Raw genomic sequence first — 12,602 nt, forward strand, 5'->3', positions numbered from 1 at the left:
CCCGCGGCCGGTGCTAGTGGCCTGTTCCCTCTCTCAAACACACACTCCCTCCCTCTCCCGCTCTGTCTCTACTTCACTGACCCCTTTAGGATCCCCGCGAAGCCGTTAAACCGTCACTTGCTTTCTAGAATGTGAAATATATAGTACATTGTCAACTCCCCAAAACCATAAAACTAACTTTATGGACCCCACGTGACCAGGGGAGAGCCAGTGAGAGGTATCAGTCTGAGGCCAGGCCCGAGCTTTACGGTCCAACTTGGAGATAAAAAGCCTCATCCGTTTGACATGTAAATGTCAAAGCTGCCTTCTTTTTTTATAGTTTGGCCCAAAGCAGAAGGGATAGCTTTAAAAATATACCCGGGCACACATACACACACAGAGGAGGCAGGAGACAGAGGCTGCGTCCAGATGAGACTCGGAGCAGGGACCTTGCCCCCCTCACCCCCAGCAGACTCTCAGAAACAGAGCCGTATGATCAGGGAATCCGCAGCAGCATCAGTCGGTGAGTTTAAAAGTTCACTTGGTTGTTTACAGTGGGAACCCGGGAGACGGTAACCGGATTACACCGAGTGTCGCCGCTGGTTCGGGCGGAAAGGAAAGGCCGTTTAGAGGAAAGTGACCTATCTGTCCAGGGCGGGCAGTTTGTTGTCTTGTCAGGCTTGGTCAGCAGAGATGAAAATTGGCATGTGTGTGCGCGTCTGCTCTCCACTCCGTGTGTGTGTGTGTGTGTTGGTGTGTGTGTGTGTTGGTGTGTGAGCATATTTCGTAATTAGTTAGCTCTGCGCTGTGATGCTGCCGTCCCCTTGTTGCGTTCAGGGTTCAAGTGAGGGCTGGACGGTTTTGAGCACAGGCCTCCAGTGCGTTTATGTGATTTTTTTCCTTCATGAATTACTTTTGTAGAACTAGAAAATTAAAATTGGTAAATAAAATTACATTTGCATTAGACTTAGTTAATATTGCGCACAGATAAAACGTGCGTATAGTGGATATTCTGCAGGAATTAGTCTCAGGCCCACTTATGGCGCAGACCCACTATTGCACTTGCACCTATTTTCAGACGGATACACTTAGGGAGACACTGAGTTCAGAGTGCCCTCACACACAGAAAGATGATTCACAGTTAATTCATAACGGTTACTGGCGGAGGACACTTGTTTCACCCGGTTTTCGAACAAAGCCGCAGCTCCAGCACAATCTGAAGGTTCCTGAAACTTTTAGCTGTCATGTTTTCCATCCCCAGTCCTTCGTGAGACAGTAAGACTCATAAGCAACTGTCTACTTTTCATGACGAGTATGAGGAACTTTATTTTTTTTCTTTCTTTATTTTTCTCTTAGTTATTGTCTGTTTTACTCCAAGTTACAAACAAATACAAAAAGCTTATTGGCAGAAAGCTTACAGGCCTTACAGGACGGTAGCCATTTCCCTTACATGCGCACACACACTCTCACACAGTCTCTCTCTCACTCACACACACACAAACACACAGCGAGTACAAATAGTGAACTGCATGGGTACATTTAAAAATGTCAATATCTATATACATCCTTTCTGGAACATGAATCCAATAATTACAATAGTAATAATATACAGTTACTTTTTTTTTTTGAGTAATACACAACATTATGTGTGGAGACGGAGCTGCAGACCGCGCTGACCCTCACACCTTCCTGTCCCCTGCTCAGTGACAACTGGATCAGATCTGGATGAAAAGTCTCCGACAGGGTGGGAGGAAGGGAGCGGCCGATACATTTACTGTTGCTGGGCAGTGAATAACTTACGAATAAGAGCTCACATGCTGGATTTCTAGAAAGCACTTTGTCAATTACAAAACACCGCACTCGACACACACAACGACATTTAGACCTTAACCAACAGGTAGGTAGTAAGGTTGTAAGGTAGGACGTATGTTAGGTAGCATATTCATCCTCGACTCCTCTCCACTGGACAACTAATTTTAAAACGACAAGGACATACAGGAACACTACGTTTGTTTTTGTTTTTCTTCTTCTTCTTCTTTTTTTTTTTACAAGAGCAAGTACCACAGTTTTTTTTTTACGTTGCCCTAAAACACCAAAGACCAACATGCCGAACAAATAAAAAGTGCTGCGCTGTGTTGTACAGTACTCAGTTGATAGTAGGAAGTGTTTTTGAAATCTCGATGTGGAATCTGTTTGTGATACATTTCTTCATCACGTCTTCTCCTCCACCTCCCCTCTCCACTGGCTTATCTTCTTTTATCCATTGCCTTGCTACAGTTTGTTGTGAAGCCTGTGCGTCATGGCTGTAACATTTCCAAAGGGATGGACGGATGGATTCTTTTTTTTTAATGGGTTAATTATTTCTTTATGGTTGGAAGGCGCTGCCGACGGTGGCGAGGTTCATGCTTTTCAGTTTGTTGTCCTTCTTCCACTTCATCCTGCGGTTCTGGAACCAGATCTTGATCTGCCGCTCCGTCAGGCAGAGCGTGTGCGCGATCTCGATGCGCCGCCGCCGCGTCAGGTACCGGTTGAAGTGGAACTCCTTCTCCAGCTCCAGGGTCTGGTAGCGGGTGTACGCCGTCCGCGCCCGCTTGCCGTCGGGCCCCGTCATATCTGCGGGTTTCAAGTGAACAAGAAAATGGGGCAAACGTAACATGAACGGGGTTATATTTTTAAAAGAAAAGTGCACACAGAGAGTGGACGCACACAAGACAATGGAGGTGCCACAGCGCACTAAAATGCACCAACACGACCACAAATCACCCTCCTATACACGAGTGCAACAACTCATCTCTGGCGGAGCATTCTACTGCACAAAAGACGCGTCACACCTCACGACACACACGACAGATTCCGTCCAGTTTGATCGGAATCAACAGAAGCCTTTCTTCCCATTTTATTCCTTCCATTCTCACTCCACAGCCCGTGTTATAAAAATGCTTTTATTGGTCACATTCTTGTTTTCTTTTTTAACCGGCCCTCACCAACACTAGCCTCTCTATACCCTCACTTTTCACCCTGTCTCGCTTCCCTTCAGGGTTTTATGGCCCCGTCCTCTGCCTCACCTCCCTAATAAAGTTCCCACACGTAAAAACGCTTCACTTGTCAAAGGAGCAACAGCTTCCAAAGCCTTCCTGGCCTCTCTTTCTTCTTTTCTCCCCCCTCACCACCACTTCCACCGCCCGGCTCTGTCTGCGCTGCTCAGCCTGTTGGGCTCTGCTGCCCGGCTCGCCTCTCCCCTGACAGATTTATGACGCTTTTGTGGAATTTTCTAAAATAAAAAAAAAGAGGGCGCTGAGGCAGAGGGGGGGCAGCCATGCAGCGTCTGTTGCTTCTACAGCAGCGAATAGAACGAATTACACACGGATGCACCGAGAAAAACATGCATATAATCGACCTAAATTCAGATGGTGAATCAGAACCTGCATCTCTTTGCATGCTGTCAGGATTCCACGTATTTTTCAAATAAAATACCATAAATTATTTATCTGCATAGACGTAATAACCGTGTCTGATATTTTCGGGCCTTTCCAAACGCCTTGCTGACTAATTTTTAACAGTCATGTGAAAATATTAAATTGACTCAGTGAAAAAAGGCTTGGCGGGGTGCACACAGAAACCAAGCACCGTGGCTAATTGCGTGACTTTCAGCCATTCTTTACTCAAATCATATCAAAGCAGCGATAGCTCTACTGGATCTTCAGAGGGAAGCTGATACAAAGAGCTCCATGACTCCCCGTGTAGCTTCCTCGAGAACTCAGCTGTCACCAACCCCATGTGTCCAAACATTCAGGCTACACTACCATCTATTAACCCAGCTTTGTTAATATCATCGCCCTGGAACAGTCTATGACACGGAGCTGTAAACACGAGAGCAACATGTACCATGGTTTATGTGCAGCTTTCTCATCCAGGGGAATATCTGTGGCGTCTGCGCCTCGCTCCCCGTCGTGCTGCCGCAGGCTGCTCCCGCCGCGCCGCCCTCCTGCTTCTGCACGGTGTGCGGGTGTCCGGTCCTCGAGGACGGGTTCCGGCCGTGGCCAGGGTCCCCCCGGCTGTGGTGCATCTCGTCCATCTCTGGCGACGCGTCGTCCAGCTCCGTGAAGCGCTGCGCCGTGCCGCCGCCGCCGCCGCCGCCGCCACCGGAGGAGTTGGAGGGCAGGTTGGGGGAGCTGAGGTTACCGCTTCCTGGTTGCTCCGAGCGCGGAGACGAGCTCTGGGCGCACAGCTTGCTGTCTCCACCGGCGGGTGACAGGAGCGAGTCGGCCACGGAGGCAAGGGAGCAGCTGGAGGGCTGCTGGAAACTCCTCTCCGGGGTCGGGGAGCCGTAGCCCCGGGAGTCCCCGACCACAGAGCCTCCCCCGAAGTGTCCTCCGGTGCTGGCGGCGTTGCTGCTCCCCCCTCCCCGGCTGGTGACGGTCAGGTCCATGCCATTGTAGCTGTAGCCATACGAGCCCGTCGCATGGTGCATGGTGGCGGAGGAAGAGTCCCTGTACGTCCCGCCGTTCATTGCGCCGCTGCTGGCTCCATAATTTAGCAGTTGATAGTCGGGGCCATTTGGGTAGCGCCCCGAGAACGAGTTTACAAAGTAAGAGCTCATTTAGGTTGTTTTAGAGAGTTGCAGTCTTACTGTTAAGTACCACGGGGCGCTTGATTTGTTAGATTTCTCTTGGTCGTTATAACGCGGGTACTTTCAACGATTTATGATGTATTAGTGAATTATGGCGTTGCACTGTACTTCGTTTTTAGCTTTGTATGCGCCGTCCAAATATGGGGGTGGGGTGGTGTGTGTGTGTGTGTGTGTGAGTTCGATGGAGGGGTGTGTGTGTGTGCGATGGGGGAGGTGAGGGGTGAGGTGAGGGAGGAGAGAGAAGGAGGAGGTGCGGTCACGTGCTTTTGTTGACCAGTCGTAAATTCTCGCCGTTGACTTCGGAGAGGTAATTCATGCTCTGAGGTTTCTAATGATGGAGGGGAGGGCGGGGGGAGCTCTCTCTCCCTCACCCTGCCTCTCTCTCCCTCTCTCTCTCTCGCTGCTGGAGGTGCCGGGGGTGAGCTCAGAGCGCCACCTACTGCAGTCATAATTTATTGCAGCGATTAAAGAGACAGAAATGGAGAAACTAGAGCGAGTCTGAACTCTCCCGAGTGTCCTGTCAAATGGCAGCATGCGTCGTTTCTTTGGATTCTGTTCAAAGACGTTTGCTCAGGCTGGAGAAGAAGAGCAATGATGTCATCCATAAAATAATCAGTTCAAATAAAGGAAGATTTTACACCACAATAATAAAAGAGGGAAATGCCACCTTCTAAAACATCATCAACAAAAAGCTAAACAAAAAAAAACATCATAAAGTTACAGAGATTCAGCCGGGGCCGTGTGATGCCCCCCCCCCCCCCCTCAAATCTTTTCAGAGCAAAGCGACCCACATTTAATGTTTCCACCGCATCAACAAAATCAACGATGTGACTTTATTTAGTCAGTTAGTGTTTTACAGTGTAACAGTCTTATAACCATGGCTCCTCCACAGTCAGAGTCTATTAGAATATTTTAATTAACTTTTAATCACCAGTGTCTTCACAACAAACTTTTACAATGACCGAAACCTAATCTTCAATGTGACCAAACTCAAAACTCATTAGGCCTTCGACTGTGCATCTTTCTTTTTTCTTTCTTTCTTTCTTTCTTCCTTTCTATCTCATCCACTTTGTCTCTCTCAGCCTCCCTCCCTTCCAGCTGCAGAGGAATGGTACACCCGATCTGCGATGTCCAAAGTGGATGGAAATCTACTGATTTATGATTTGTTGATTCCCAGGCAGGGATGCATTTCAGCCAGGGTGCCTCTGTGTGTCTGAGTGTGCGTGTGTTATTGTAGTAGGCCTCAGCGTGCACTCTGGTGCGCATACTTCATTGTAACGCTGACACACACAACACAGTACACCGGCGAGAGCATGGGACAGATGAGGAATTCCAGATTTTCAGTGTGTGAAATGATACAAATGAACGCACTCAGCAGGGATGCATATGTGTGTGTGTGTGTGTGTGTGTGTGTGTGTGTGTGTGTGTGTGTGTGTGTGTGTGTGTGTGTGTGTGTGTGTGTGTGTGTGTGTGTGTGTGTGTGTGTTTGTCCGTGTATTGCAGGCCACATTTCAGGTTACTGAGGTTCTGGCACATGTAGCATCACCAAGAGGAACCAGCAGTTGGAATGGAAATCATCTTGAATACTCAAAATGACCTGGCAGAGAAAAAAAATGAAACTGCTGCAAGAGGCAGAAACACAGGCCCTAAGATCCACAAGCCAGATTTTTTAAGCCAGGAGAGTTTCGATATCAGCACTAAATCAGCTGGCAGTTGGCCTGAGAGCAGGCTGCAGAGGCCTTCAAAAGTACAGAACCCAAAGTGTGCCAGGAATGCAGGGACAGGCCGGAGGAGGCACTGACCCAGTTGGCGCACACTTCTGAACCCACTCCCCTCATTATATATAGATTTCAATCATCCTTCCAAATATTTGTGTCGTGAAACAACTCGACTGACCATTGTGATCCAAACAACTTCTACAGTGCGAGATCAGGGGCTCGGCTTTATTTAGATTTGTAAGTTGGAAAACATTTTTTTATTTTATATCATAGGCATTACATCCTTTTTGTATACAATTTTTTGTTCCAGTGATATTATGTTGTGTCGGCTCCACGGTTTGCTCGATGGCACGGAGGAAAGTCAGGCCTCAGGGTTTGAATCCCTCTGCATACTGCTTATGGATTGGATCATACACTTCATGGCAGATTTTGTTATTACACTAAGCGCACAAATGTGATCATGATTCATTATAATCTGTATCCTAATGTCCAGCTGTGCACAGATGTTAAGATGCTTCAAATTTGCTGCAGTTAAATTGTTTTCAGATTTTCCTTTTTTTTCAACCTTATGGTCATGGGAAACGTTTTGAAGTCAACCCAAAGAAAGTCGTAGTGTAAAACAAAGCAGCTTTTCAAAACCCTCAAACCTGTTTCAAACAAAATTGACGTCTGAGACAAAATTTAAAAAAAACCTAACACGCTTCATCCAAAGTACGAAAAGCCTTTTTTGTGTGTCGGCCGGTAAAGTGAGCCCTCTGAGTCTCAGTTAAACCCTCGTGTTTAACAGAGAACATCTGCCAGTATATTCACCTTACAGCGGACATTCTCACTGTGGGAGACAAATCAGAAACCCTGGCGTGGTCAGAGCCTCTGAAGAGGGACGCCTGTGCAATGAATACACAAACCCATCCAAATCCTCTGCTTGTCACAGTTTTCACACTCTACCGTATAATATTTCAATATTATATTAATTTGGTGGTGACTCTATAGGTCGCTTTCCGTTATTGAACCTAGTCTCACTGCTAAAACACAGTGATTATCACGGCTAACAGCAGTGAAACATACCACGCTAAATCTGAACTTACTGCCTCTCACACACAAAATGTTTTATTTTCTCATTACTTGGGCTATTTACTGACAATCTGTGCTGTATATTACATTGGCACCATGTTCTACATCGGAACAGGCTTTTATTGGCAAACTTAATATGTCCAGCTCAATATAGTGAGCACACTGAGTGGAGTGAAGCTGAATTTCTCCACATGCTATTATGAAAAACACCAATTAAACATGCACGGTCTCTTTACCAGAATATATATATATATACAAGCTCAATAATGTTAAAGTGGCACTTTTATGTAATTGTGTCTCCTTTGGTCAGAGCGGTTAGGAAACACGCAGGGGTCACGTGGAGTGGCAGCTCAAGAGTCACTCAGAGGACAAGCCGAGGTCAAAGGGTCACGAGGACATTGTCCACTTTGTCTGGGTGAAGTGTGTGCGTGTGTGTGTGTGTGTGTGTGTGTGTGTGTGTGTGTGTGTGTGTGTGTGTGTGTGTGTGTGTGTGTGTGTCTGGCCGGCTCGAGGACAGATCAACTTTCTCTCTCTCTCTCTCTCTCTGGTCATCAATTAGTTGAGTCCAGCGGCGGCGGCGGCTCGCGCGCCCTGTCACTTCCGACCGGACCGCTCGCTCGCTCCCGCGCTTCACGTGCCCCCCCCTCGGCCTCGACCGTAAATATGTGCGCGACCGTTTTACGCGCACGAGCAAATAATCTGAAAGGTTTACGAGCCGTTAAATCATCAAACAGCTCTCAGCGCTTGAGTCAAATCTCAAATTATTTACCAGCAAGAAAGAAAATCACAAAAAGATACTTTCTTTACATTTTATTGAGCATTTCTCATAGGTAGTATATACGCAATTACTTGACAAGGACACTAACATAAACCAACAATGTAAAAATCCATAAAATATACACTTTCCTGAACGTTTTAGGTAGTTTGGCGAATAACATCAGTAGGTTAACCCCCCCCCCCCCGCCCCCCCCACACACCCTTCCCCACCAACCCATTATAGCGCAAATACTGGAAAAAGTCAAACAGCTGGAAAGGTTAAATTACCCCCACCCAAAAAATTACATCATTTTCAACGTATACAGGGTGGGTTCTCCGTTGCTTATTTCTATACAGTTTAAATATGAACACCGTATGACAAACACACACTCCTCAGGTGACCCGCGCTGTGTGTATGGGCTTGTTCGAAGGTATATTACACACACGACACGTTTACAAAATAAGATCGTTTGGTTTCCGGGGGGAGGGGGGGTGTCCTAAAGCTTCACAGCAAGTGCCTGACAGATAAGAAGTACATTTGACATCAAATAAAATAAAGTAAAAACTAAGTTAGGTGGTTTTCTTGGAATGCAACAAGGAATTTTTGTGTCTCCGAGCAGCTCGTCCCCGTTAGGTTGCGGGGTACATTGTTGTATTTTTTAAATACACAATGCCACACTTCACCCTCTTTCTCCCTTTTCACATCGCTATTTCTCTTTTTTCTTGCTTTCCTTTCTTTCCACAGTCTGGCGGTTCCTTCTCCCTCCAAATTATTTCCCAGTTTGAGACAGAGAGGCGGACACAGTCCAAAGAAGCAGTTGGATGAAATTGTTAAGTGACCGGCGACATTAGAGGGACTTCTATTTCTCCCCCGTTCTCCCCTCATCCCTCCTCAGGTAAAAAAAAGAAAATGTTATATATACTTTTTTAGCCCCAAAGTTTTCACACCAGTCACCTCTGGACGCAGTTTGAGATGGGGAGGACTGAACAGGCATGTCTTCGCATCCATTCTCCTCTTCCTCTTCTTTTATGTTTCTCACATCAGTTTATTTCTTTTTAATTTTCCCTTCTTTCATTCCGTCCGTTTCTCCTCTTCCTCGGCACCGTTCACCGTGGAGGAAGAGGACGAGGAGGAGGAAGACGAGGAGTTGATCAGCTTGTTCTCCTTCTTCCACTTCATCCTCCGGTTCTGGAACCAGATCTTGATCTGCCGCTCCGTCAGGCAGAGCGCGTGCGCGATCTCAATGCGCCGCCGCCGCGTCAGGTACCGGTTGTAGTGGAACTCCTTCTCCAGCTCCAGGGTCTGGTAGCGGGTGTAGGTCTGCCGGCCGCGCCTGCCCGGGCTGCCGAAGGTCCCTGGGAGAGAGGGAGGGAAGAGAGGGTTACACTTTAACTGGGACCAGACTAACACAGGGTTGTACCTGGTGACACACCGCGGAGCACTGCGTCACCTTCAGAGCGGCCTATTCTATTATATGCAATTCTATTGTATTCATTTTGTTTATTATAATTTATTCTGCCAAGTTGAGGGTAAGAAAAAGTTACAATTCAACCCTAAATCAAATACATTCAGTACAGTGTATGATTCAGATCGTCCACATTGTGTGTCTGCGTTTTTATTGCGTTGAACTGCTTCAGAAATATAACAAAAAATATTAACACAAATAAATAAATATGTTTTTAACATTACATGTCAGCATGCTTTATTTTTAAACAGTATGTATAGGCCTATCGTATAAAATATACTTTTTTAAATATCAGCGAAGACAGAAGCACCGTGTTTCTAATACACTGACACTAATAACAATGGAAATAATAAACAGATTAGTTAGCACAATGACGGACGGTAACATTTCAGCGGGTATTCCCCCGGTGAGGATCAGTTTCCAGGGCTTCAGTCCCTCTCTCTCCTCCTCACCCACACCGGCCTCTCTCAGCTCCCGGTGGGACACAAATCGGCGTGTTGTCATTTTAGCAGCTTCGGTTTCTGTATCGATCTAAGAGCAGCTCCACGTGTATGGACGTGCCCGGCGCTCTGGGGCTCGCATCCATATCTAAATACCCATAAATAAAAAAAGTGAGGCAAAGCGGATTATGGCGGGGCACTCAGGGTTTCCGCTGCCACTCTGGGCTCTCTCCAGCTGCCATTTACGTCCTCGACTGTCATTTATAGTCCCGCTCTGCGTTTGATTCCGCGTGTCTCTCTCTCTGCCTGTTTTCACCTCATCCGTCATAACTCGCAGTGTCCTGCAGGGATTCGTGCAACAGCAGACCCTCTATTATCCAACATTAGGCTGCGACATCTCAACAGGCCGTTTTCTCCCTTTAAACAAAGACAATCAGCTCCTCAGTGCAGCAGCTCGCAACCGTCGCTGTCTGCTTCTTTTTTTGCTCACAGCAGAATAAAAACAGGACTTGTGCTTCTTTTCTGGAGACGGATAAATCAAATCACCCCCCTCCTCCTCCTCCTCCACTCCCTGCTTCTCATAAACTGTCCCTACGCGTCTCACTTTCACTCGGAACTTAGCAAGTCTGATTGTAATAATATCTAATCTGCTGGGTGATGAATAAACAGTGGTTAACATGTGAGATAAGAGAAGGAGGAAGGAGCTGTCATAGCTTTCTACACGTTTCAACAGTTTGGAGAAGCAAAGGAAGATGTTCTCTCCTTAAATGGCAGGTGCTCAGGGATTCTTTTATTTTTCTAATCTGGACTGGGAACCTGGAGGAATATTAATATTGTATTTACAAAAAACAAAGAGGTACTTAAAGTGAAATGTGAGTAGAGACGTCATGCTTGAAGTTCCTTCTATCTGTCCTCTTTATCTGCTCCTTGTTTTCACCCACAACACTGTCTCTCTTTCCCTCTCTCTCTCTGACAGGCTTCCTCTTCTCTTGACTCTCTCAGCCCCGCGTCGGTCAGCAGGTCACATACAGTAACAGGAGCTACAACCCAAACAAACCCGCTTTTATGACGGATAATAAAATAGCGAGCACATGACTGACTGACAGGCCAACAAACGGGGATCATAAAGCAGCTCCTGGGAGAGGAGGAGGAGGAGGAGGAAGCAGGGAGCAGAGGGGCTGACAGCGGAAACAAACGTCAGTTTTATGACGGGGATCATAAAATATGCACGAAAGAGCAGAAGAGGAGGAAAGAGGAAGAAGCAGACACTCACCGTTGCACGCGTTCATCCGCTGCATCCACGGGTAAATCGGGGTTGACGCCGCGTGCTTGTCGTCCATCGTGTCCCCGAACAGCCCCTTCCCCCCCAGACCGTGGCACTCCGCCTTCCGGTGCATGCCCTCCTGGCTGAGGGCGAGCTGGTGCTCCTCCAGGCTGCACTGGTGCTCCTTGTCCCGGTAGAAGCTGGTGGCCGCCGCCGCAGCCGCCGCAGCCGCCGTGGCGTAGTCGCAGCCACCGGCTCCGGTCGCACCCCCCACCGCCGCCGCCCGGTGCCCGCCATACACTCCGCCGGCCGCCTGCTGGTAGTAGCTGGACGCCGGGTAGGCTTTCTCCTGGTGCACGCCGCCGCTGGCGCCGTAAGCCACCGCCGCGGCTGCGGTGACGGCCGCGGCGCCCGGGTAGTGTCGCAGCGGGTGGTCCGCGGCGTAGCCCGACGAGTAGAGCGGGATCTGACCGAGGAACGACTCCGCCGACTGGGCGCCTCCACCCGTCCCCGGGAGCGTCACCGGGAAAGAGGAGTTGACAAAATAGGAGCTCATCGGGAGAAAAGTGCAGGAGAGACGAGAGAAAGGAGGAGAAAAAGAGGAGAAGAGGAGAAGAAGAGGAGACGAAGAGGAGAGGGGAGGACGGGAGGCGACGAAACAAACACAACAACAAGGTTGACGCGCTGAAGGAGCAGAAGAAGGAGGAGTAGGCTAACTGCTAAAGGCTAACGGTTCTCCCTCCCTTCCTCCGGCTTCTCCTTCCCCTGCCTGCACTTTATGATTTGTTGTGTTTTATAGCCGACAGTCCGACGGGCTGCTGCTATCACTTAGTTTATCACAGATCGGGAGGAGGGGGTGAGGAGGCTGAGGGTGAGACGACAGGGGGCGGGTGGGGTGGGGGTGTATCTGGGTGGCTGAGTGCCAGTGTGGGACAGAGCGAGAGAGAGACAGAGAGAGAGAGAGAGAGAGAGAGAGAGAGAGAGAGAGAGAGAGAGAGAGAGAGAGAGAGAGAGAGAGAGAGAGAGAGAGAGAGCGTGTTTGTGTGTGTATATGTGTGTGTGTGTGTGTGTGTGTGTGTGTGCGTGCAGGGGACGGGATGGGGTGACGAAGGATGTTACGGGGGGAGGTAGAGAACAGCTGACCTCACACTGACCAATAGGGAGCTTCTGTGTCTGGCATTCGTTCGCCCCTTTTCCTTTCGCTGGCGAGAGGAAGTGTGTGTGTGTGCGTGTGTGTGTGTGTGTGTGTGCGTGTGTGTGTGGTTCTACTGCGACCCC

The 12,602-nt window shown here is 48.3% G+C and overlaps 2 protein-coding genes across 2 annotated transcripts; both read right to left on the reverse strand.

The window, feature by feature from the left end:
* Positions 1 to 1,303: 1,303 nt before the first annotated feature.
* hoxb5a (homeobox B5a) lies at positions 1,304 to 4,701 on the reverse strand. The gene is made up of 2 exons (XM_061090887.1): positions 3,865 to 4,701; positions 1,304 to 2,592 (listed from the first exon to the last, which is right to left on the reverse strand). Exons 1-2 carry the CDS (start codon positions 4,577 to 4,579, stop codon positions 2,345 to 2,347), a joined length of 963 nt encoding a protein of 320 aa, XP_060946870.1. The 5' UTR covers positions 4,580 to 4,701; the 3' UTR covers positions 1,304 to 2,344.
* A 3,692-nt stretch (positions 4,702 to 8,393) lies between these two features.
* Positions 8,394 to 12,078, reverse strand: hoxb6a (homeobox B6a). Its single transcript, XM_061089990.1, has 2 exons — positions 11,334 to 12,078; positions 8,394 to 9,510 (listed from the first exon to the last, which is right to left on the reverse strand). The coding sequence occupies exons 1-2, from the start codon at positions 11,878 to 11,880 to the stop codon at positions 9,227 to 9,229; spliced, it is 831 nt and encodes a 276-aa protein (XP_060945973.1). The 5' UTR covers positions 11,881 to 12,078; the 3' UTR covers positions 8,394 to 9,226.
* Positions 12,079 to 12,602: the final 524 nt, after the last annotated feature.

Source organism: Limanda limanda, chromosome 17, assembly GCF_963576545.1.
Source record: "Limanda limanda chromosome 17, fLimLim1.1, whole genome shotgun sequence".
Classification (NCBI taxonomy): Eukaryota; Metazoa; Chordata; class Actinopteri; order Pleuronectiformes; family Pleuronectidae; genus Limanda; species Limanda limanda.